At 40.3% G+C, this 23,986-nt stretch overlaps 1 protein-coding gene across 1 annotated transcript in view; it reads left to right on the top strand.

The window, feature by feature from the left end:
• The window catches only part of gfra1b (gdnf family receptor alpha 1b), a 196,844-nt gene that overhangs the window by 122,365 nt on the left and 50,493 nt on the right, over positions 1-23,986 (top strand). Inside the window, exon 9 of the mRNA XM_020044777.2 lies at positions 8,406-8,605. Coding sequence (XP_019900336.2) covers positions 8,406-8,605 — 200 coding nt within the window. The remainder of the gene's footprint in view (positions 1-8,405; positions 8,606-23,986) is intronic.

Below are 23,986 nucleotides of genomic sequence, written 5' to 3'. Positions count from 1 at the left end.
GTGAACTCATTGTCATGTTCAAGAAACCAATTTGAAATGATTCAAGCTTTGTGACATGGTGCATTATCCTGCTGGAAGTAGCCATCTGAGGATGGGTACATGGTGGTCATAAAGGGATGGACATGGTCAGAAACAATGCTCAGGTAGGTTGTGGCATTTAAACGATGCCCAATTGGCACTAAAGGGCTTTCCTTTGTCTTCTCTCTTCGTCTGTCCCACACTCTCCATCTGTCCATATACAAGTTCCTCCGAATCCATCTTGTTTAGCCGGAAAACTTTCTTTTTCTTTCTGTCCCTTTCGACTCCAGGCATCGTTGTTAATGATCCTTTTCGTTCTTGATGGTGTCCTATTTGCGCCATGCTATTCCCGTCGTATTAACTATTAAAACGGCCAGTGGCAAAAGAAGATATGTTCAGGATAGAGACAAGAGGCTATACTGACACCTGGCAAACATACAGCTCTGGGGTGTAGTGGTTAAAGACACAGCCTTTCACATGGGTGAGCTGGGTTCGAAACTCGAGGTGGCAACACTTTCTGTTGCAGTCCGAATGAACTAGGCTTGCCTAGTTTCTTGTTATTTTAGTGGAAATGTTGGTTTGGTATTTTCTGATAATTGTTGATCTTCCACAATTCTCATGTTCTCCAATGATTGCAAAGTGAACACAGTCTTTCATGCCAGGACACATATGAGGTGGTCTGTGGTCATAGCCAACCATTACACAGTCTAATATAAGAATGGTTTATCCTACAAAATACCCTTGGTATGTTCCAACATACAGTATCGTCCAAGGGTCTATTCAGAGAGTCCTATGATAGTCACATACACTGTTCCTGCACTGATGGTTGTCCATCTGGAATGTTCTATCTCAACAAAGAATCTCTGGTGCTCTGTCAGAGAAACAGCTGGAATCTTGGTCACCTCTCTGACCATGTCTTTTCTTTTCCGATTTCTCAGTTTCGCTGGGTGGCCAACTCTAGGAAGTGTTGGTTTTTCCTGTGTTTTTGGGGACCTTCAATGCTGCACAAATGTTTTGGTACCCTTTATCAAATCTATGCCTTGACACAATTCTCAGTTAATCAGTGAAAGCAAGATGCACCTGTTTTTCGAGTCTTATAACAAAGGGTCTAAATTCTTGTAAATGTGATATTTCAGAATTTATTTCTTAATGCATTTGTTAATTGAAATGCATTCCAGGTGACTACTTCATGAAGCTGGTTGAGAGAATGCTAAGAGTGTGCAAAGCTGTCCTCAAGGCAGTGGGTGGCTACAATGGGTATTTATTTGTATTTAAACAATGTGAAATACAAATGTATTTTGATAGGTTTAACACTTTTTTAGGTGATTCCATACAGTATGTGTGATTTCAAAGTTTTTTATGTCTTTACTATGATTCTACAATGTGGGACATTTTAAAAATAAAGAAATTGAAGACTTGAATAGTTGGTGTGTCCAAACTTTTGACAGGTAAAGTTTTATCATTACAATGTTCTGGAAATATTGTATGATATAAATATTGTATAGCCTATTAAGTCATACAAAATTGGATAATAAAATACACAACACCCCAGCAAGCAACACCCCAGCAAGCAACACCCCAGCAAGCAACACGCCAGCGGCCCACTAGCTTTTTGACGCTGCGGCTGCTGTGCTTGTCTGCAAAGCGTCTGGTCACCGGGCCACCCAGCTGCGGGATGCTATTTTTTTTTATAGTGTGCGCCGCGGTCCGGCCACCTGTGGGCCGCTTGCTTTACAATTCCTTCAAACAATACACCAATCAGCGGCTCGACAGAGGCTCAACGCCGGCTAGCCGCTTTTTTGCACTAAACCCAACGAGATGTCTCATGCTCCAATATTAGGTTTTATTTATAATAATCCAAATTTGGTCATATCACAAATGACAATGAACTGAATTAAATCTAAACAATTTATTTCAAATAGTGCAAGTTGCATACAAACTAGAAAAGGAACCAGGCAAGCCTAGTCCAGCTGTCCCACACTTTTATGCATATATATTGTTGTCCTTACTGGATTCAATCCCAGATCTCCCATGTGAGTGGCTGTGTCTTTAACCACTACACCACAGTGCTAGACATTTGACAAGTGTATAACATCTCAACATTAGATTTTGTCATGCATTAACATCACACCAAGTTTGAATATTTTGCTAGACACCATTAAGCATTGTGTTAAGCTGACTAACTTTTCTTATGAAGTTTACCTCCACCACAAATAGTATCTATGAAATGTATGACTTTTGACACTGGCCATGTTTACATCTTATTAGCCCGTAATAGGCTTACTAGTATCTAACATACTACTTGGATTAGTCATAGGAATTGAGCAATTGCTAGCAAGACTGAAGAAGAAATTTACACTGCCTAAGCTTTTTCATTTCATGGCACACATTTTTTTTCTTGCATCTATGAATGACATTGATAGAATAACTATCAATACAGGTGATAATAACTGACTTTTTCGTCAAGTGAAAAGATGAGAGAATCGTGGAAACCACTACTCTTTTACTGTCCAAGCGGTTTTGATCTAGTCTATATTACCCCAAAAAGCATACACGGATGCGTACTTCAAAAATCCACCAGAAATTGACACATTATAAACAGTTTTATTTTAGGCTTCCTATAACATAGCTAGTGAAGGCTGTAGCCAGCAAAGTTTTTGTCTATCCTGACCCAAAAGACATGCAGGGATGCATACCCTCAAAATTCCACCAGAAATAGTTGCAATATAATCCTAAAGTTTTATTTTTGTCTTATTGTAACATAGCTACTGAATTGTTTTTAGAACAATTCCTAATGCATAATATGAGTGTGACGAGGTTCGAACGCGGGGTTGCAGGCCCGCGCCTCTAACCACTACGCTATTTAACAAAGGGTCAGTCTCTCAGTCACTCTGTGGTCTGGCAAAAAAAAAAAAGAATCATTATACAGCATGCATAAAAAATAAACATATAAATGAATAAAACATATAAAACATTAAAAAAATAAAAATCTAACAGTGCAAGATGCATGCAAAAAAACATGCAATAATCTGTCCAGCAACAGATATGAAAAGTATTTACAGTATTTAAATGTGTACAAAATAAACAAGAGCTACAATCCAAGCATTGTGCTGGAGCTGTGTCATTCATATTCATGGAAGGTCCCTTTGTACCTCCAACTTCTCCCACCTGCACAGTTAGCTGCCCCTTTCAGGTACCTGGTGACCTGGTTCTGGACAGCCTCGTCAGAGGCATCGCAGGTGGAAGTATTCTTCCTTATTGCTCCTGTAATACAGTAATCAGATATTGTATTAAATGGTCTGACATGATTTTGAGAAAAAGTCATTACAAAGTAACCACAAGAATCTAATAGCCAAGTACAAAATAACTTTGAAGAATAGTCCTAAGGAGCAGGTCCTTAAAGCCGGCCTTGTTCCCAGCTCCAATTCAGGTGGTCAAGATGGCGAAAGCATTTGTAATGAAGCACGGTAGCATCCGCCACACTGTGTACTTCCACTCTCTGCCAGCAATTAAAAGGTTTTACACCTTTACCTTTACAGCTCATGTTAAATGTTTCTAATCACTTTATATAACATCTAAGTTTGTTAGATTTTTTTATGAAAAGAAAATTGCTTACCAGTCTGTCCTGAATGTCCTTATCCTGCCTCAACTGTGAATCAAACTGCCGCAGGTCTTCCTGGTTGTCCGAGGGAGCAGACTACCCTAAACAGGGAACGCTAACTCCCCCATCAAGCCATTTGCTTGGACCCAAGCGAGCACTGGCCATCTTGTTCAGCAGCTTGCACAGTTCTTCACTTGTTGTGCCCATATGGTGCAACTGAATTAACTGGACAAAAAAAAAAAGCAGTTAACCACCACATACCACTGACAAATTGCACAACATTCAAGACAAATGAAATGTTTTATGAAGACGAGATGCTAGCGTAACTATTGTCTTGTTTTTACCTGACTGTAGAGACAGCTGTTCCCTCGACTCGACATTCTCTTCAGTCAGCTGCTTGATCTTCTCCAAATGTTGTGAAAGCAAAAACAGGCAGTTAATTATTCAGTCCTAAACAGGTTATTTTACACTATTCAGAACTCAGTAAATTACAGTGTCTGCCAAAATTTTCATTCTTACCTTCATGTGCAGAGCTAAAACTTTGCCATGCTCTGCCTTCTTGGTATTACAAATAAATAGAAGTTGACAAATAAACCCGAAAACAAAATGCTTTAATAACATGAGCATCTGGATTAACTGAATGAACCCACACATACCTTTTTAGCAGTCCTCCACATGGTGCCGTGGAGTACCTATCTGGTGCCATGGAGTACTGTGCTTGCTCCATCCTAAAAATAAACATAAGTTTAATAGGTAAATATGGTGAAACCATGTAAACATTGCAGCAATTACCAGATCAACATGTAATTCACATACCTCCAGGCCTGCAATCCACAGGGTGTTGTGGTGCATCCTTGGTGTGGTAGGGGCCCAACAAACAGCGGGACTTGTGAGAAATCCAGATAAGGTGTGAGGTGGAACCTCAACGTCGCTGTCCCCAAATTGTAAATGCACAGGCTGGTACTTTGGATTAGCATGTCACCTCCTATTTCTTGTCACCTCGTCATCGGTTGTTTCCATGATGGAACCATTTTCGCTCCTCTGGCGATACACATGTGCTTTCTCCCATGTATCTAGGAAAGATTAAGGTTTTTTAAGCATTTACCCTGCAAAACACATTTTCATCCCAAGTTTCAAATGATTACATTTACAAGTTTACCTGCATGCTTGATGAGTTTATAAGGGACAGCCTCCCGGGTGTCTTCAGGTGGTGAACAAGTTCTGGCAAACTTGTCGTGCTGCCACACAAACTACAGAAAATGTCATGATCTGAAAGCAATGTTTTGAAAAAGAGGTTTAGAAAACAGGCCAGTTGCAACTGTTGCAACAGCAGCATAAGACACACAGGCTAGCTAAATAGCATCGGGGATACACACAAGACACCTCTGTAGCGGAATTGCAGGTTTAGGTAGTCTAGCTAACAACAGATAATGTTACTGCAGAGAGTTAGCTATCACACATGTGGATAATGTTACACAAAGAAACACGATTTAGCTAACTTTGCATACCAGTTGATATACGTGACGAGGAATACGCACAACATAATCTAACTTGTTGATACACTAAGAAACACGATTTAGCTAAGTTAGCAATGCTACCATACCTATTCAACTGTTGATATGCGAAGAATCAAAAAGATCCGAACTTGAGGATCAACGAAGAAACACAAAATAGTAAGCTACCGAACTTGTGGACACACAAAGAGACACAAGGGTTAGGTTGTGCATCTCAGGCCAATGCTGGTTTTAGTCACTTTATTAACCATGCCCACATTCTATAACTTGTTTTGACTAGTGCCTCAACGGAAAGCCAACATCCTGAATGCATCTACTAGACTGCTACAACATCCTGGCAAGGAAGAAGAGTGTACTTCTTCAGCACATTAGTAGTTTTGGTGAAGTGAAGATGATCTGATAATCTTTGAAGACAGCAATGGATATGTGAAAAAATCTGTTATATTTCTGAACCTCTTGAAGATTATGAATGTGTTGCCAACTTCATCAGTGACCACATTCAGGATGTCCAATCGAAGAAGAAGAAATCAAATCAAAACCAAACAAAAATACCAGAAAAGGAACCAGGCAACCCTAGTTCAGCCGGCCTTTGATTAGAGGGGATGAATATTGTTGTCCCTGGCTGGTTTCAATCCACGGTTTTCTATGTGGCTGAATGTCTTTAACCATTACACTGTTTAAGCAGTGGGAATACTTCAGCCATTACATTTTTGCTGAAATCTATCAAATGTATTTATAAAGCCCTTTTTACAACAGCAGTTGTCACAAAGTGCCTTACAGAGACACCCGGCCCTAAACCCCAAGGAGCAAACAACAATAGTGTTGAATTTCAGTGGCTAGAAAAAACTCCCTAAGGTCGAATTTTAGGAAGAAACCTAGAGAGGACCCAGGCTCAGAGGGGTGACCAGTCCTCTTCTGGCTGTGCCGGGTGAGATATTAAGAGTTGGAATTGGAATAATAAATACATTTCTCTGGGCTAAATCCAGAGTCTATTTGATTTTAGACTAGGTCAGAAATATGACCAGGTGGACAAGTACAGGGACAGCAACGGGCCCCCCAAACCAGGTAATCCGCAGGTGTGGACCAGGACCTCATCTCCTCCTAAAATTTAAAACTGGAGGAGACTGAGAAAAGTTAGCAGCGCATTCCTCATATCCCCCAGCACAATAATATAGCAGTGTAACACCTTGGAACTGAAATGACGTGGACAACATTTATTAACGGATCTAAAGTGTACTCTTGTGCTTTACTGTAGATGGCTAGCTAATAGCTATACAGTACCTATAATGAAAACAATGACTCCAATCACTCCATGGCTGGTTTGTTTCTTTCTGTCCATTCCTGGCAGACACATATATGGGTATGTTTGTTTCGTAGCTGTTTAATATTCCATTTCAGATTAATGGACTTCGAAAATCGTAGACACGCCCAGCTCAATTTAATTAGCTGATTTCAGCCATATTGTTTGAGATATCAACATTCCTTATATAACTTTTTAAGAAAATGGTTCAAAGGTCCTTCACACCAAATGGCAAATGGCGGTCTCGGAGTATATGTCGTTATGTCGTTTTCCACTAAATTCCAAATGGAGGAAGTATGAGGAGTATGGGTACCATGAGGAGTATGGGTACCAGGATGGCCAAGGTCCTTCGGACCAACTCCAATTTTGTTGCTTGGCCCCCTAATTATGTCAGTTTCCATCAGTTAGGATGTTTAGTGCATGTGTGCGGAAGAGCGTTTGATAGCTTTGCGGAAAGTTATAGGCGCAGATCAAATTTGGGATTGGAGAAAATGAAATACATATGCAGTTCAAAAGTTTGGGGTCACTTAAAAATGTCATTATTTTTGAAAGAAAAGCACATTTCTGTTGATCATTAGAAACATCATTAGGGCCAATTAATCATTTTGCAATTATGTTACCACAGCTGAAAACTGTTGTGCTGGCCTTTTTTAGACTAGTTGAGTATCTGGAGCATCAGTACTTGTGGGTTTTGATTACAGGCTCAAAATGGCCAGAAAAAAACAAGTTTATTCTGAAACTTCTATTCTTGTAATTCTATTCTTGTTCTGAGAAGTGAAGGTTATTCCATGCGAGAAATTGACAAGAAACTGAAGATCTGGTACAATGCTGTATACTAGCTCCTTCACAGAACAGCACAAACTAACTCTTAAAAAGAGTGTGGGATGCCCCAGTGCACAACAGGAGCAAGATGACAAATACATTAGAGTGTCTAGTTTGACAAACAGATGCCTCAAAGATTCTAAACTGGCAGCTTCATTAAATAGTACCTTCAAAACACCAGTCTCAATGTCAACATTGAAGAGGCAACTCCGATGCTGGCATTCTAAGCAGAGTTGCAAAGAAAAAGCAATATCTCAAACTGGACAATAAAAGGAAAAGGTTAAGATGTGCAAAATAACACAGACACTGGACAGAGGAAGATTGGAATAAAGCGTTAAGTTTGATGTGTTTAGATCACAAAGAAGAACATTTATCAGACGCAGACCAAATGAAATCCTGGAGTAGTGCTTGATACCTTCTGTCAAGCAAGGTCGTGACAGTGTGATGGTTTAGGGGTGCTTTGGTGGTGGTAAAGTGGGTGATTTTTTTGTACAGATTTAAAGGGATCTTGAAGAATAAAGGCTATCACTCCATTTTGCAATGCCATGCCATATCCAGTGGACGAGCACTTGACTGGAGTCAAGAACAGGACAATGACCCAAAGCACAGCTCCAATCTATGCAAGCACTATTTAGGGAAAAGCAGTCAGCTGGTATTCTATCTATAATGGAGTGGCCAGAACAGTCACTGGATTTCAACCCTATTGAGCTGTTAAAGGAGCAGCTTGACCATATGCTATGTAAGAAGTGCCCATCAAGCCAATACATCTAGTGGGATGTGCTTCAGGAAGCATTGGGCGAAATGTCTTCAGATTACCACAGCAAATTGACAACTAGAATGCCAATGTTCTGCATAACTGCCATTGCTGCAAATGGAGGATTCTTTGACAAAAGCTAAGTTTGAAGGACACAATTATTATTTCAGTTAAAAATCATTATTTCTAACCTTGTCAATGACTATATTTCCTTTTCATTTATAATATATTTCTTATTCAAACTAATTTCAATTTCAATGAAAACAAGGAAACTCCAAACTTATAAGCAATAGGGAATTAGTTCAGATTATTAGATATATTTCTATCTTGTATGAGTAGGGACACAATGTGTAGATACCACCAGGTATAAAGCAGGCTTTCTCAATTCCCTTATAGGAAATGCCATCCATGCCTTTGGAAATGGAACTGATGTAGGCATGTGGCAACCACAGGCTCCAATCCGGCCAACAGTCCCCAACCCCAGCACTTCTCAGAGAGGCAGGGATAAGACCAGCAACTCCTTGGACAGCTCCACACACTCCAAACACTTGGACACAGTGGCAGATCCCCTCTACCACTTCTGTGGGAGCCTTCAGGTGAGAAACAGATACTTAGTACATTGTATATTTTATGACATCTCCACTCCCTATGCTTAAAGTTCCAATTCACAAATAGCAAAAGAAGAAACACTTATTATTGGAGCATGTTATAGTTTGCCTTTGCGAGGCATTTACTTACTCTGAAGAACTTACCCCTGGCTTCCATGCACACACAGTCATTCTGAGATGGTTTAAGTAAGGTTTCATCAAGTTTCAAGCCCTTTGAAACAGGGCATGCACCTCAGTTAAAGATTCACACTGACAGATACTGATACCTCTGGTAGGGAGAGATGACTGCCTGTCAAAGGGTTTGGAAATCGCACCGCCCTGAGGGCAGACCGAAGCTTGAAAGATTCCACCACTGCAGCAGGCAATGTTAGTCCACAGTAGATAAGTAGAAGTGCAGAATGCAGTTTGATACTGTAGTTTTTCCTGGGTTCGGCAATCAAAAAGAAAACTGAGTACACAGTGTGTCACAGAGGCGTCTCATTTGATTGATGGGTATGGGTTACCACTATGATTACATACAGACTTAAACCCTTCTGGCCAGAAAAAGGATACTCCACTGTGTAGTCGGACTGCCAAAGCTGTCATGTCACAGCTAATTTATTGCTACATTAACGTTAGAGTTAGCCCTCAGCGTTAGCTTACTGCAAATGCACACACCCCACACACATACACACTCACTGAATGGAACTCTCAAATGGAACATGTCTGAACTCCAATCACAGGACATCAGTTTGAGATATGCCTGTTGGGCATAAGATTTAAAGCTGCACACTGACATGCACATATGATCTGTCTCCTTGGTGAGTGCATTTGTGTCATAGAGAAAGAAACATTTATTGTTTTATTTACAAAAAGCAAACCAAATGAATAATAATATGATAATAACTGGACCATCACGACAACTTAAGGCTTGATTCAATAATCGCTGGGAAGCTAGTGTAGCATACACTAAATAAAGCTTCTGCACTTTGTTACGTATACAAGATAATGAATATGAACTAGATAGGCTACAGCAAAAGGCACTAGATTATGACCTGAGGATGAGGATTTACTGACCAATAACAGGGAATGATTACACATGAGACTGAGGTGTGCATCTGAAAATAGCTACCAATTTTTAGGGGAGTTACAAAAAAAGGAAACAAACAAATATCAAAATAAAATAAAAAAACACTGCACAGTTCACAAACAATATAATACTTTCTGCTTATGAAAACCACTATAATGGATACTCTGTTAGGCTGCACCCTCCTAATCCAAATTATGTTTCAAATAAATCTTAACAAATTATAAATACACAGTGATCACAGTCACCCACTACAAAAGGTTCTAAGCAGAAATGACATTGAGTCAAATGTAACAGTCTAGCCACACTTTGGCAGCTAGAATAGTTAGCTTATTCCTACCACACTTAAAATTGGGGTTAGAGACTGTAAAGAAAATAGTTTACTCTTTGAATGACATTGAAAATGTTTTCTGCATGGAATCCTGAAATCCACTGGGTAGCTTGCCTTCCGATTAAAAATCAGTTCCCAACAAAAATGTGACCTGTATATACATAAAACAGGGACACATTTACTATCCTGCATATGAAATTGACCATGAGGGTTGTCATGGAAATTACCACAAAATGAGGAATAATAGTCTCAATCCAACACACTCCGTGATGAATGATGTCCAGACCCTGCCTAAATATGAGTCACCCCAGGGATACTAACTGACCATCATAAATGATCCTTTCAAGAAATATGGGCTATATACTTACGGAATAAACAACAGCTACAACCAAGATATATTTAAGAGTGGGCCCCATAATCTACTAATAACTTTTACAGATGCGAGCCATAAACAAATAAACAAAGGCAGATTAAAGGCCAAATTTCCTCTCCCACAGGGTAATTAACAAAAGCTAAATATATTAAACATTTACATTTCTATTTGAAGTCATGAAACCATAAAAATAATAATTTACTTTTCTCCTAACTTAATTGTGCATTTCACCATGCTAGTATAATAAACATCTTTAAAATTTGAGTTGAAATAAAAATTACTTAATAAGCACACATGTACTGAAAAGCTGCTGCACAGTACCTTAAACATATGCATTATGCTCTGAGCCATGTAATAGCTTCTTAAATGAACATGGTCTTGAGTAGAAAGTAATCGGATTATGTTACTGAGTTTGAGTAATCAAAAGGTTACGTTACTGATTACAAACGTGGACAGGTAACTTGGAACTGTAACGCATTACATTTAAAAAGTAACCTACCCAACCTTGCAGAATCTAGCAGGAGTGCTAATTTTCATTTAAGCAATAATAACTCACCAAATATATGATTCTAATGTGCATTGAACCACATGTTTTGGTGAATGGAACATCGGTTGTTGTATTTCTTGTTTCCAACACTTTTTTATCAGTAAATTAAAGTTCCATCCATCCATCTTCTTCCGCTTATCCGGGGCCGGGTCGCGGGGGCAGCAGTCTAAGCAGGGATGCCCAGACTTCCCTCTCCCCAGACACTTCCTCTAGCTCTTCCGGGGGGACACCGAGGCGTTCCCAGGCCAGCCGGGAGACATAGTCCCTCCAGCGTGTCCTAGGTCTTCCCCGGGGTCTCCTCCCGGTGGGACGGGACCGGAACACCTTCCCAGGAAGGCGTTCCGGAGGCATCCGAAACAGATGCCCAAGCCACCTCAGCTGACCCCTCTCGATGTGGAGGAGCAGCGGCTCTACTCTGAGCTCCTCCCGGGTGACCGAGCTTCTCACCCTATCTCTAAGGGATCGCCCAGCCACCCTGCGGAGAAAGCTCATTTCGGCCGCCTGTATCCGGGATCTTGTCCTTTCGGTCATGACCCAAAGCTCATGACCATAGGTGAGAGTAGGAACATAGATTGACTGGTAAATCGAGAGCTTCGCCTTGCGGCTCAGCTCTTTCTTCACCACGACAGACCGATACATCGACTGCATTACTGCAAAAGCTGCACCGATCCGTCTGTCAATCTCCCGTTCCATCCTTCCCTCAAATTAAAGTTGATATAAACAAATCAGCCATAACATTCTGACCACTGACAGATAATCTCGTCATCATGGCACGTGTCAGTGGGTGAGATATATTAGGCAGAAAGTGAACATTCTGTCCTCAAAGTTGATGTGTTAGAAGCGCGGAAAAATGGGCAAGCATAAGGATCTGAGCAACTTTGACAAGGGCCAAATTGTAATGGCTACACTGTAAAATAAATAAATACGTTACTTAACTGGTAAATTTTACATGTTTTTTTCTGTATTTATGAATAATTGTAGAATACTATGAATTTACAGGGATAAACTTATTTTTAACATTCATCGTGTAGAAAAATAGGAAATGTCAGTAAATTCAAAAACATTAATATTTCTGTTTTTGCATTTCTGTTTTTGTTTTGCATTCTTTTTTCACAACAATAAGCAGTAGAAATACAGTATTTTACATTATAAAAAACAATTACATTTGCCATTATTTAATGGGTATTTGCATTATTTGTATATACAAATGACATTATAAATACAGATAATTATATCTAGCATATAGTTCTAAAATAACATTTCTGTTTCAATGTACAGTCTAAATTAAATGTATGTATATTTTTTTGTAACTTTTTGGTGTTCCTATGCTATTAGCATTGATGTCATGTGGCTATGTTTCATGTATTTTCTAATGCTAAAAAGTCAGTCCAATTACTTCCAGTCCTGTAACTCAAATTAAGGGTAACAGGAATGAGTGGGACTAACATGAGTGAGAAGTTTGAATAAATACTAATTTTAAATGTTGTTGAAGTCAACACTTCCCCGAGTTGGTTTGTTGGAAAGGAGAATAAAACACCAGGAGTCAGGTCAATTACCGTACCGCATATTCCGTTTATTACAAAAGCTTTTGGAGACAAGTGTCGCCGCACAATGTCCAAGGATCAACAGTCAAAACAGCATTTTATACTTCAACTACGCCCAAAAGATAGAGGCGTTAAGTTACCAAAGCAAGTGTGCCATTGGTCCAATTCCAATTCTATACCTTATAAGGATAATGCAAACATTTTCTTGCCCCCTTGTGGTTTCTGTCTTGTCTGTCAGACTATGTGTGTGTGTCTTTAACCTGTTTCCTGTTTCTCAAAAGACAGACATGCTAAATCTTTCTCTCCCCGGCAACCGCTTGAACAGGGTTTCCTGTTCTCCTACTTGCACCTTCAGTATTATCCCATGTTACAAACACTTAATATTTTGCTTCATTGCTTACAACAGTTCACTAACTTATACAATCAATACATCTACAATGTGTACCAGGATATTCTCGTGATTATATGTTTTTCAGTTTTAATGTGTGAACACATACTTACAGAGAGCAGTAGTCGACATTTCTGTATCATACATTTTTTTATTCTAGTATTATGAGATACTGGATTTTTGATATCCATGAGCTGTAAGCTGTAATCATCAAGACTGAAACAAAAAAGGCTTTATATGTTTCACTTTGTGTAATTAATCTAGAATATATGAAGGTGTCACTTTTTGATTTGAATTACGGGGGAAAATTAACTTTTCCACGAAATTCATATTTTTTGAGATGCAGCTGTACATTTAAACATTATGAAATTCAACAAAAACTGGAAAAAAATAAGTGATGAACGGATGTAAAGCAAACATATGGGTCTGTGTAAGGCTTATCAGTTTAATCTTATTAATATCTGTACCATCAGCTAAGTTACTCATGTCAACAATGTTACCAAACAGTCCATGTAATGCTTTTATGTTACCAAACAGTCCATGTAATGCAGTTTATGAATCTAACTAATATCCGAAAATAAAAAATATAATTCCATAAACCAAATTAACGTGTTTTGACAGAAAAACATTTCTGAATTTTCAACCCATTATTAACATTTTCTTTTTAAAGGTATGAATGAGATTGATAAATTGATATGTGTTATATGGACCCTATTGCTGTTTGTGTTTGTTTTCCTCCCAAAAGGGTCCTGAACGTGAATTTTTCTAAAGTTCCTGTATGTGCAGAAGTTGGCTACCGCTGAACGTTTAAGTCCCGCCCCCTAATTTCGGAAGACTGGTACCCAGAAAAGCGTTGTATTGTCGAAATTACACTGTAACGTTACAGTACAGCAACATTTTGTTTAATGGACTCTTTTAAAAATCCGACCAAGGTAAGGGTACCCTTTACTCTAGATGTGATGACTGAGCATTTCATAACATTGCTTTTTTCCCCCTACTGAAATGGTACAACAACATTACCATTAACTGCACTACCTAGCTAGATAACTAACTAGTAGTGTAAGCTTGTAGCGCAAGTTTGGTAAAATATGGTTTCCAAATATGCAGATAACGTTTTGTATGCATTGACGCTGTTAACATGACCAAATATTTCAATTAACAAATTATTTATTGAAACAACGTGATTTATGACATTGCTTCACGTTAGCTAACATTACGGTGAAGTGATCAACAAAATCGCTTGTTTAGATTGTAATGGCATCTGCAACAGACAATTGTGTGACACACCCAGGCTTAAAGCTAAAAGTGAATTTAATGATTGCTAAAGATGCCATGTTATGAGCATATTGGGATTCACATCCGAGGGTACCACACTATAGTGTGCATCTACATTATTAACTTTAAAGTTAGCCTTAATTCATTAATAATGTAGCTAGCTAACCTGTAATTTAGCGGGGCTCTTAGACTTTTGTAGTTTCCTTGACATTAAGCAAAATATGCTATCAATAATTGTACACCGTATTTTCTCTGCCACAGGACATCGGCCTGTTACATTATGTGTAACAGTGTCTCTGTTTTTTTTTTGTTGATTTCCAGATCCAGTTTAATACCCTCCTCAGCTCTACAGCACAGCCAATGAGGGTAGATATATGGTTCAGAGCTAGTCCTGACAGATGCAAACCTACAGAGGCTACAACACGTCTAAGTATGCTCTTATATGGGCCCTGGTAAACAGTGTTTTAAGTTTTTCTTTAGTGTTCATTTTTGACAGTGAGGATGCTGCTCTCTACTACTTTGGAGTTTTTCTAGAGGATGGTGGTATAACTGCGTTCTCAGGGCTTGATCGACTAAACATTTGGCTAAGTAGACATTATGGCCAACTACAAAAATCTTAGTCATATATATAGATATATATAGACATAGATATCTCTATTTATTTATATATATATATATATAAATAAATAGAGATATCTATGTCTATATATATATATATATATATATGACTAAGATTTTTGTATTTGGCCATAATGTCTACTTAGCCAAATGTTTAGTCGATCAAGCCCTGAGAACGCAGTTATACCACCATCCTCTAGAAAAACTCCAAAGTAGTAGAGAGCAGCATCCTCACTGTCAAAAATATATATTTATTTATTTATTTATTTATTTATTTATTTATTTAGAAAGGAACATTGTACTGTTACCCCATGGGAAGGGAACCCTGGGCACAACTCTAGTGTTGGAAGAGTCATGCTCTATTAGTTCAGCTGCTGTACGCAGGACCACTAGTTTAATTGTTTTTTTAATAGATTAGAGTGGATGTCATGCACTTTTCAGATGATTATATCTTCAAAAACATATGTATGTTTAGATTTAAGGTCAATCTATGGATTTTCCATATCACTTTTACACAGAAGTACAATTTTGTAAGTTATTGCATATGCCATTGTTCTCAAACTCTGGTCCTAAAGAGTAACTCTGGAGGATTTTGCTCCTGTCCATCAATAACACACAATAAACAAATCAGAATTCAGGAAAATTATTAGCTGAATGAGTAACAGCTTGGGGACCCTTGAACTATCATAAACAATGTGGATTATATCTGACATCCAGGTATAAATGAATGCTTGTTTGTAATTTGTTTAAACTTGTTGACAGAATTTAGAATTTGAATGTGTGATTTGTTGGACTGAGAATTGAGACTACTATTCTAGATGAGCAAACGTGTGATAAAGATGTAGTGATTGTGGATCTCACACCTCTGGACTAATACTTGTTCTAAGCACTGGTCGGCCATAGCCACTCCCGGTTTCTTTGCCATAAAAACAAATTGATTTTCAGTGGGATAATTACACAATCCCTTTTTTAGTAGTATACTAAGGTTTATTTGAATGGGTACACATTTGCAGCTAAAATGTCTTATAGTATACACTGCTGAGCCAAAACATGACCACTTGCCTAATATGCTGTTGGTGGTTCTGACCCACCACGGCATGGACTTTACAAGACCCCTGAAGGTGTCCTGTGGTATCTGGCACCAATATATTAGAAGCAAATTCTTCCACTCCTGTAAGTTGCCAGGACTGGAAGGATTTACAAAAACAATCGATTGAGTTTACCCTAAGAATTTACCAAAGTGCCTCCACTAAGTATTTACATGCTTGTTTATTAATTTGGGAAATGTTCCGTAACTTTCACTGTACAGTAACTTTTAATTGAATGCCTTTTATGTTAAAATTCAACACTGAATGGCTGTGATTGTGAATAATGAGACTGTAGTCTGACTTTCTAGTCTCTGAAGCTGTTATGGCTGTGAGAAATCTGAAGGGAAGCATGGAATATAGGCCTAGAGTAGGTGACACCTGAGGCTCTTTAATTTGGAAACTTTAAGGTGGACAAACAGTTTTGTACAGTATGATTCTTGCATGGGCATAAAGTATTTACGTGACACATCTTCTGTCAGCTCCTAATTCTGTGTATTGTTTTTGAGAACAACAATGTTTTAGATCATTAGTGAATAATTATCTGCTTGTGTTTTAATGGAGTGAGAACCATTATTGAAGTTGACATTTGATTTGTTTGTCCTGTACCATGACTTGAATATGGCAAATAAACTTGTAAAAGCAATTTGAAGTCTGTTTTCTCTAATTCATTGCAGGACAATTCACTACTTTGACATTCATCACCAGAAATTATATATTTTAGGAGAATGACAATATATATTTTCCTGTACTTTTACAGCTTTTTACTGGCGACTGTGCTACCAGACTTTTTTACAGTGTAGGTATGGAGTTAGATCTTAAATATATCTAGAAAATGTGTGCGTATATTCATTACAACTCACAAAAATAGAATGTGTAAATGTGAAAAAATATTTTGTAAATAAAAACATCTGTAAATATGTAAACATGTTTCACAAATATAAATTGTGAATATGTAAAAACATATTTCACAAAAAACAAATCTGTAAAATATTTACAACTGTTACTTAACATTTACAAATGTTGACTTACATTTACAAATCTTAAGTTTATTTACGGATCTGAATTTTATATTTACAAATCTTTGAGACATATAGCACATTTAAAAACAACAGGAGTTGACCATAAGTGCTTTACATTCGAAGCAGATGGATTAACATCTGCCGCAAAACAGGTTTACATGCAGGCGCTAGAACAAAAGTTTTGGATTGGCTTCTGATTGCCATGGACAGGCACATTTGTCCTACTTATCAACATAGAATAGTAGCTAAAGCACGACGGACTGAAAGCAAATAATCTTTGCATGCATGGCTTGCTAAGGCAATATACTAGCAAAATACACAGCTGTAAATAAAATGTGAAAGCTTTAGTAACTGCAGTAGTTACACATTCTTTGTAGCTTAGTGGTCACATCACAAAGCACATCTTCGCAGATGAAGGCAAGAGAGCTAGCCTACATTTTGAACAGTAATTAGTGAAGTACAGTATTGGGAAGCATCTTACCCAAACTATTTTTGGGGGACAAAGAATTCTTACTGGGAGGCAATGCCCCTGTGCCACTGGTTCTGTATACATGATTAAAGGAATAATAAATAAAAGGCAACAATACATAATATAATAAAATAGTATATATAATACATAGAGGGCAAGACTAAAATGACTTAAGAAAAATAAAATTGTTATATAAAATTACATAATACAATAAGAAGAATAAAAAAAGAATAAGATCAACAACAGATTAAAACACAGCAAGAGGACGTTAAAAATAAAGAGAGTAAAGAGTGGACTTGACAAAAACCATGGGACATCAGACTGAACTAAATGCAAGAGAAAAAAGGTGTCTTTACATTTGATTTAAAATTGTCAGTGGTGGAATGGGACTTATTGTGGGATGGGAGACTATTCCAGACCATGGGAGCAGCAACAGACAAAACTAGGCTACATCATCCTTCCTGGAGGGTGGGTTCTTGCTTCTTCCAAATATACCAAATACCATCTTGCCCATGTCTATGATCTGATTTTTTATTCTTTAATATAATTGATGCAACTGTTCTTTACTCGTATTTACTCTATTTCCATTACATTAATGTTCACAGTAACAGAGGACTTTGAAAATGATGCATATAAAATAAATTGGTGCATAGAAATTCAACAGAATGCATTCACCGCTACATTTGTGTCCCCCAGGTTTGGGGCCTCTGGCAAGGTGTCCCTTATTTTTCCACATTGAAGGTGGCAACCCTAATCTAACCCCATGGCGCAACTGACTAGATAACGATATGTTGTTGACTTGCACAGCTGCATTTGGTTCATTCAGTATGAGTCTTGCACATCTAGCTAGTGTTAGTGGTTATACAATTGTGCTCATTAGTTTGCATACCCTGGCAGAAATTGTGCAATTTTGGCATTGATTTTGAAAATAGGACTGATCATGCAAAAAAATATTTAATTTAAGGATAGTGATCATATGAAGCAATTTATTATCACATAGTTGTTTGACTCCTTTATAAATCATAATGTTAACCCGAAATCACTCAAATGGCCCGGATCAAAAGTTGACATACCCATGAATGTTTAAATTGCAATTAGTGTTTAAAAAGGTGAAGATCCTGGAGTAGCCACCACAGTCTCATGACCTTAATATCATCGAGCCACTCATGGGGAGATCTCAAACATGTGGTTCATGCAAGACTTTGCATGACCTGGAGGCATTTTGCCAAGATGAATAGGCAGCTAAACCGCCTGCAAGAATTCAGGGCCTCATAGACAACTATTACAAAATACTGCACGCTATCATTGATGCTAAAGGGGGCAATACACAGTATTAAGAATTAAGAGTATGCAGACTTTTGAACATGGATTTCATTTTTTGCAGACAGACCGACAACCCACCCCTTGTTAAATAGCGCAGGGGTTAGCAAAGCGGACTTGTGAACTATATGTCCCGAGTTTGTATCACCTCGTAGGCAAAGCGATGTACGCATTATGAAATATTCTGTATAGATGAGAAATGCCCTAGCTAAAACTGTTAGTATCGACATTATAGTAGGCCTAAAATAAAACAGTTTACCATTATATTGCGACTGCTTCTGGTGGATTTTCGAAGTACGCATCGTTGCATGCGTTTTGGGTCAGGATAGACAAACACATTTGCTGGCTTAACATACTGTAGTTACATTATATGTAAGCCTTAACTGAAACTGTATACAGTTTTATTGCGACTGTTTCTGCCAGCAATTGCTCAATTCTTCTGATTATTCCTAGGAAGTTAGTAGATACTAGTAAGCCTATTACTGGCTAATAAGCTGTTAAAATGGCCAGTGGCAAAAGCAATGCAGTTCGTAGACACTATGGTGGGGGTAAACTTAATAAGAAACGTTACTCAGTATAACACAATCCTCAATGGAGTCTAGCGACTGCTTAAACGTGTAATGTAGTGGATAAAGACAGTGCTTCTCATGTGGAAGACGTAAGTTCGAATCTATTGAGATCAAGAACATTTATTAATTATTTCTGGTAGATTCCACGATCCTCTCATGTTTTCATTTGATGAAAAACATTTTAATGTCGTCTTTATTTATAGTTATTGTATAAATGTCATTCACGAATTAAAGAAAAAAGTATGTTGTTTTGCCATGAAATGAAATAGCTTTGGCAGACTAGCTAGCAATTGCTCAATTCTTATGATTATTCCAGTAAGTTAGTAGATACTGTCACAACAGGTGGTGTAGTGAAGTGTTGCAAGAGCAAGGAACCAGGTGCAGGCAGGTGTAGTCGGTGTTGAGTCTTTAATTTATAAGAAATAAACAAACACCGAGCACAAAACACACAAAAGCAAATGGCTGACTAAAGCAGCAAAAACGACTATAAGAAATGGTACAAGTACTTACAATAAACGGCAACACACACAACATCCAAACATGACAAGCACAATGAGCCACAATGTGGGGAGCAGAGGGAAAACATATATACACATACAAACGATTCAAATTGGGACCTGGTGTGAAGGATTGAAAACATGTGACAGTCCGGGATGTGTTCGTGAGAATATGGGAACTGGTGAAAATATGGCACGGTGGCGCTGCTGCTCACCGCACCATGACAGTACCCCCCCCAAAGGCCCCGCCACCGGACGGGCCAAGACGAACCCCAGCCCAAGGGAGGGGGGGCGGGGCAGCGCAGAACCCCCATCGGCACAAACCCGCCGAGGGGGCGGAACAGCCGAGACTAGCCAGGGTGGCGGAGCCGTCGGGACAGGCTGGGGAGGCAGAACCAGCGGAAGATCAGGAGCCGGCGGAGGGTCAGGAGCCGGGAGAGCCGACGGAGGGTCGGTGGCCGGCGGAGGGTCAGAGGCCGGGAGAGCCGACGGAGGGTCGGTGGCCGGCGGAGGGTCAGAGGCCGGGAGAGCCGACGGAGGGTCGGTGGCCGGCGGAGGGTCAGAGGCCGGGAGAGCCGACGGAGGGTCGGTGGCCGGCGGAGGGTCAGAGGCCGGGAGAGCCGACGGAGGGTCGGTGGCCGGCGGAGGGTCGGTAGCCGGAAGAGCCGACGGTGGGTCGGTAGCCGGAAGAGCCGACGGTGGGTCGGTAGCCGGAAGAGCCGACGGTGGGTCGGTAGCCGGAAGAGCCGACGGTGGGTCGGTAGCCGGAAGAGCCGACGGAGGGGCCGGGAGCCGGAAGAGCCGACGGAGGGGCCGGGAGCCGGAAGAGCCGACGGAGGGGCCGGGAGCCGGAAGAGCCGACGGAGGGGCCGGGAGAGCCGACGGAGGGGCCGGGAGCCGGAAGAGCCGACGGAGGGGCCGGGAGCCGGAAGAGCCGACGGAGGGGCCGGGACAGGAGAGGGCGCCGGAGGGGCCGGGACAGGAGAGGGCGCCGGAGGGGCCGGGACAGGAGAGGGCGCCGGAGGGGCCGGGACAGGAGAGGGCGGTGGCGGCCAAACCTCGGCCTCAGGCGGTGCAGGCCACTCCTCCTCGGCCTCAGGCGGTGCAGGCCACTCCCCCTCGGCCTCAGGCGGTGCAGGCCACTCCCCCTCGGCCTCAGGCGGTGCAGGCCACTCCCCCTCGGCCTCAGGCGGTGCAGGCCACTCCCCCTCGGCCTCAGGCGGTGCAGGCCACTCCCCCTCGGCCTCAGGCGGTGCAGGCTGCTGCCGCTGGCAGGAAGGAGGCGCTGGCTGCTGCTCCAATGCAGCAGGGGGCGCTGACTGCCGCTGCTGGCAGGTAGGAGGCGCTGGCTGCTGCTCCAATGCAGCAGGGGGCAATCGGCGCCGTGGCGCAGGGACAGGGGCGGCGGAAGGCCGCGGAGCAGGGAGCGGTGTGCGCCTAATTGGCAGCCTACAGCCTGGCCAGCCTGCACGGGGTCGAGGAGGCCCCGGACATAGAGGGGGCGCCGTCGGGGCTTCCCTCGGGCACCCACTCAGCCCCCCCCCCTAAAATGTTCCTGGGGGGACCTCGGGCCGAGCGTTGGGCACCTCGCCCTCTTTTGTGCTTTCCCAGACGCAGGGAAGATGTCCCTCCGCAGACGGAATGGGTACCGGGCCAGCAGCTCCTTCACGCTGGTGATGGCCCGTTGTCTGCACGCCTCCGCGAGTACACGCTCGACACGCTCCACGGTAAAGGGAGCTTCCCGCTCCATGTCTCGGTAGAGGAACGTGCCGAGCATGCATGAGAGGAGGCGGCGATTCCACAGGTGGTCCTCCTCCGTCATAGCCTGCTGGTTCCAGTTTAGGTGGCTCATTCTGTCACAACAGGTGGTGTAGTGCCGTGTTGCAAGAGCAAGGAACCAGGTGCAGGCAGGTGTAGTCGGTGTTGAGTCTTTAATTTATAAGAAATAAAACACCGAGCACAAAACACACAAAAGCAAAGGGCTGACTAAAGCAGCAAAAACGACTATAAGAAATGGTACAAGTACTTACAATAAACGGCAACACACACACACACACACACACACACACACACACACACACACACACACACACACACACACACACACACACACACACACACACACACACACACACACACACACACACACACACACACACACACACACACACACACACACACACACACACAACATCCAAACATGACAAGCACAATGAGCCACAATGTGGGGAGCAGAGGGGAAACATATATACACATACAAACGATTCAAATTGGGACCTGGTGTGAAGGATTGAAAACATGTGACAGTCCGGGATGTGTTCGTGAGAATATGGGAACTGGTGAAAATATGGGACGGTGGCGCTGCTGCTCACCGTACCATGACAGATACTGATAAAGCTTATTACTGGCTAAAACGCTGTTAAAACGGCCAGTGGCAAACGCCATACATAGATGCTATTTGTAGTGGAGGTAAACTTAGTAAGAAATGTTAGTCAGTTTAACTGTATGAATGTGATTCACGTATGGCCAATTAACTATTAAAATGGCTTTGTTCAGGATAGAGACAAGAGGCTATACTTACACCTGGCATGTGTACAGCTCTGTGTTGTAGTGGTTAACGACACAGCCATTCACATGGTCGACCTGGGTTTGAATCTCAAGATGGCAACACTTTCTATTGCAGACCGGCTGAACTAGGCTTGCCTGGTTTCTTGTTTCTTTATTGCCATGTTTTGTTTTATGATTGTGCCATTCTGTTATAACCTACAGTTGAATATGAATCCCATAAGAAATAAAATGTGTTTTGTCTGCTCACTCATGTTTTCTTTAAAAATGGTACATATATTACCAATTCTCCAAGGGTATGCAAACTTTTGAGCACAACTGTAATTGCTCATTGACAGTAGTGAATGGAGGATGACTTCAGACATTATATTTTTTGACACATTTCTCTAGGAAACATTATTTCTTAAGACAACAGTGAATCTTATGACAATAAAACGTATACCATTATATTTATTATAACAAAAATAATCCAAAAGGTCAATACTCATTTGCATTCATGGGGATTTAATAAATACAGAGTATTTTATACAATCATACTGATGACATGTCAAACAAAGACATGGTTAATAAAATATATATATATATATATATATATATATATATATATATATATATATATATATATATATATATATATATATATATATATATATAAATAATAAAAGCAATATTAATAACTATACAGTATATTTTATGTTATGGTCTCCTCTCTGAGAAATAATCCTTAGTTCCTGATGAATTGGAGACAGATTCTTTTAGGAGTTAAATGACGGGCCATCATTTGGTAGTGGTGGCAAAGAGGATGGCCATTAGAACATGTTACTGAAAAAAGCAGGAGAGAGAAGCATGGTAATGTCATGTGATTGATGGATCTTTTTTGTGCAATTAATGGTAATGGTATCAAATCAATGATAAGAACACTGAGATTCAGGTAGTGTAGAATGTCATTTTAAAAATACTGCAAAGGAATTTCCTTAAGGTTTGGTGTGAGGGACATTGAAGGACATTATGAGGGGACATTGACATAAGCTACATTAAGAGGGAAACAAAGAGAAATGCAAACACATTATATAAGGGTTACCCTTGATAAAAAGATCCAATATTCCAGTTTCTTTTCAACTTAAAGCATCTTGGGAACCCTTCTCAAATAATCTGTGAAAGCCAGAAGTGCACTGAGTGTTGTGCAGTAGATATAATTCTCTCTCTGATTGGATGTGTGATGAAAGGTTGACAAGTGGCGACCAATACATGCCAAATAAATTGTACATACACTTCTAACAAACTAAAGATGTAGGTAGTCCATGATGTTGGTGTACGAACCCGATTCCAAAAAAGTTGGGACACTTTTTGGTGAAAAAGGAATGGAATAATTTACAAATCTCATAAACTTATATTTAATTCACAATAGAATATAGATAACATATCGTTGAAAGTGAAACATTTTGTAATCATTTTGGTTGGGACAGGTAGCAATAAGAGGCCGGAAAAGTTAAATGTACAGATAAGGAACAACTGGAGGAGCAATTTGCAACTTATTATGTCAATTGGCAACATGATTGGGTATAAAAAGAGCCTCTCGGAATGGCAGTGTCTCTCAGAAGTCAAGATGGGCAGAGGATCACCAATTCCCCCAATGCTGCGGCGAAAAATAGTGGAGCAATATCAGAAAGGAGTTTCTCAGAGAATAATTGCAAAGAGTT

This window comes from Esox lucius, chromosome 5 (genome assembly GCF_011004845.1).
Source record: "Esox lucius isolate fEsoLuc1 chromosome 5, fEsoLuc1.pri, whole genome shotgun sequence".
Classification (NCBI taxonomy): Eukaryota; Metazoa; Chordata; class Actinopteri; order Esociformes; family Esocidae; genus Esox; species Esox lucius.
The sequence above is the reverse complement of the archived record's forward strand: the minus strand, read 5'-3'. Positions and strand labels throughout refer to the sequence as shown.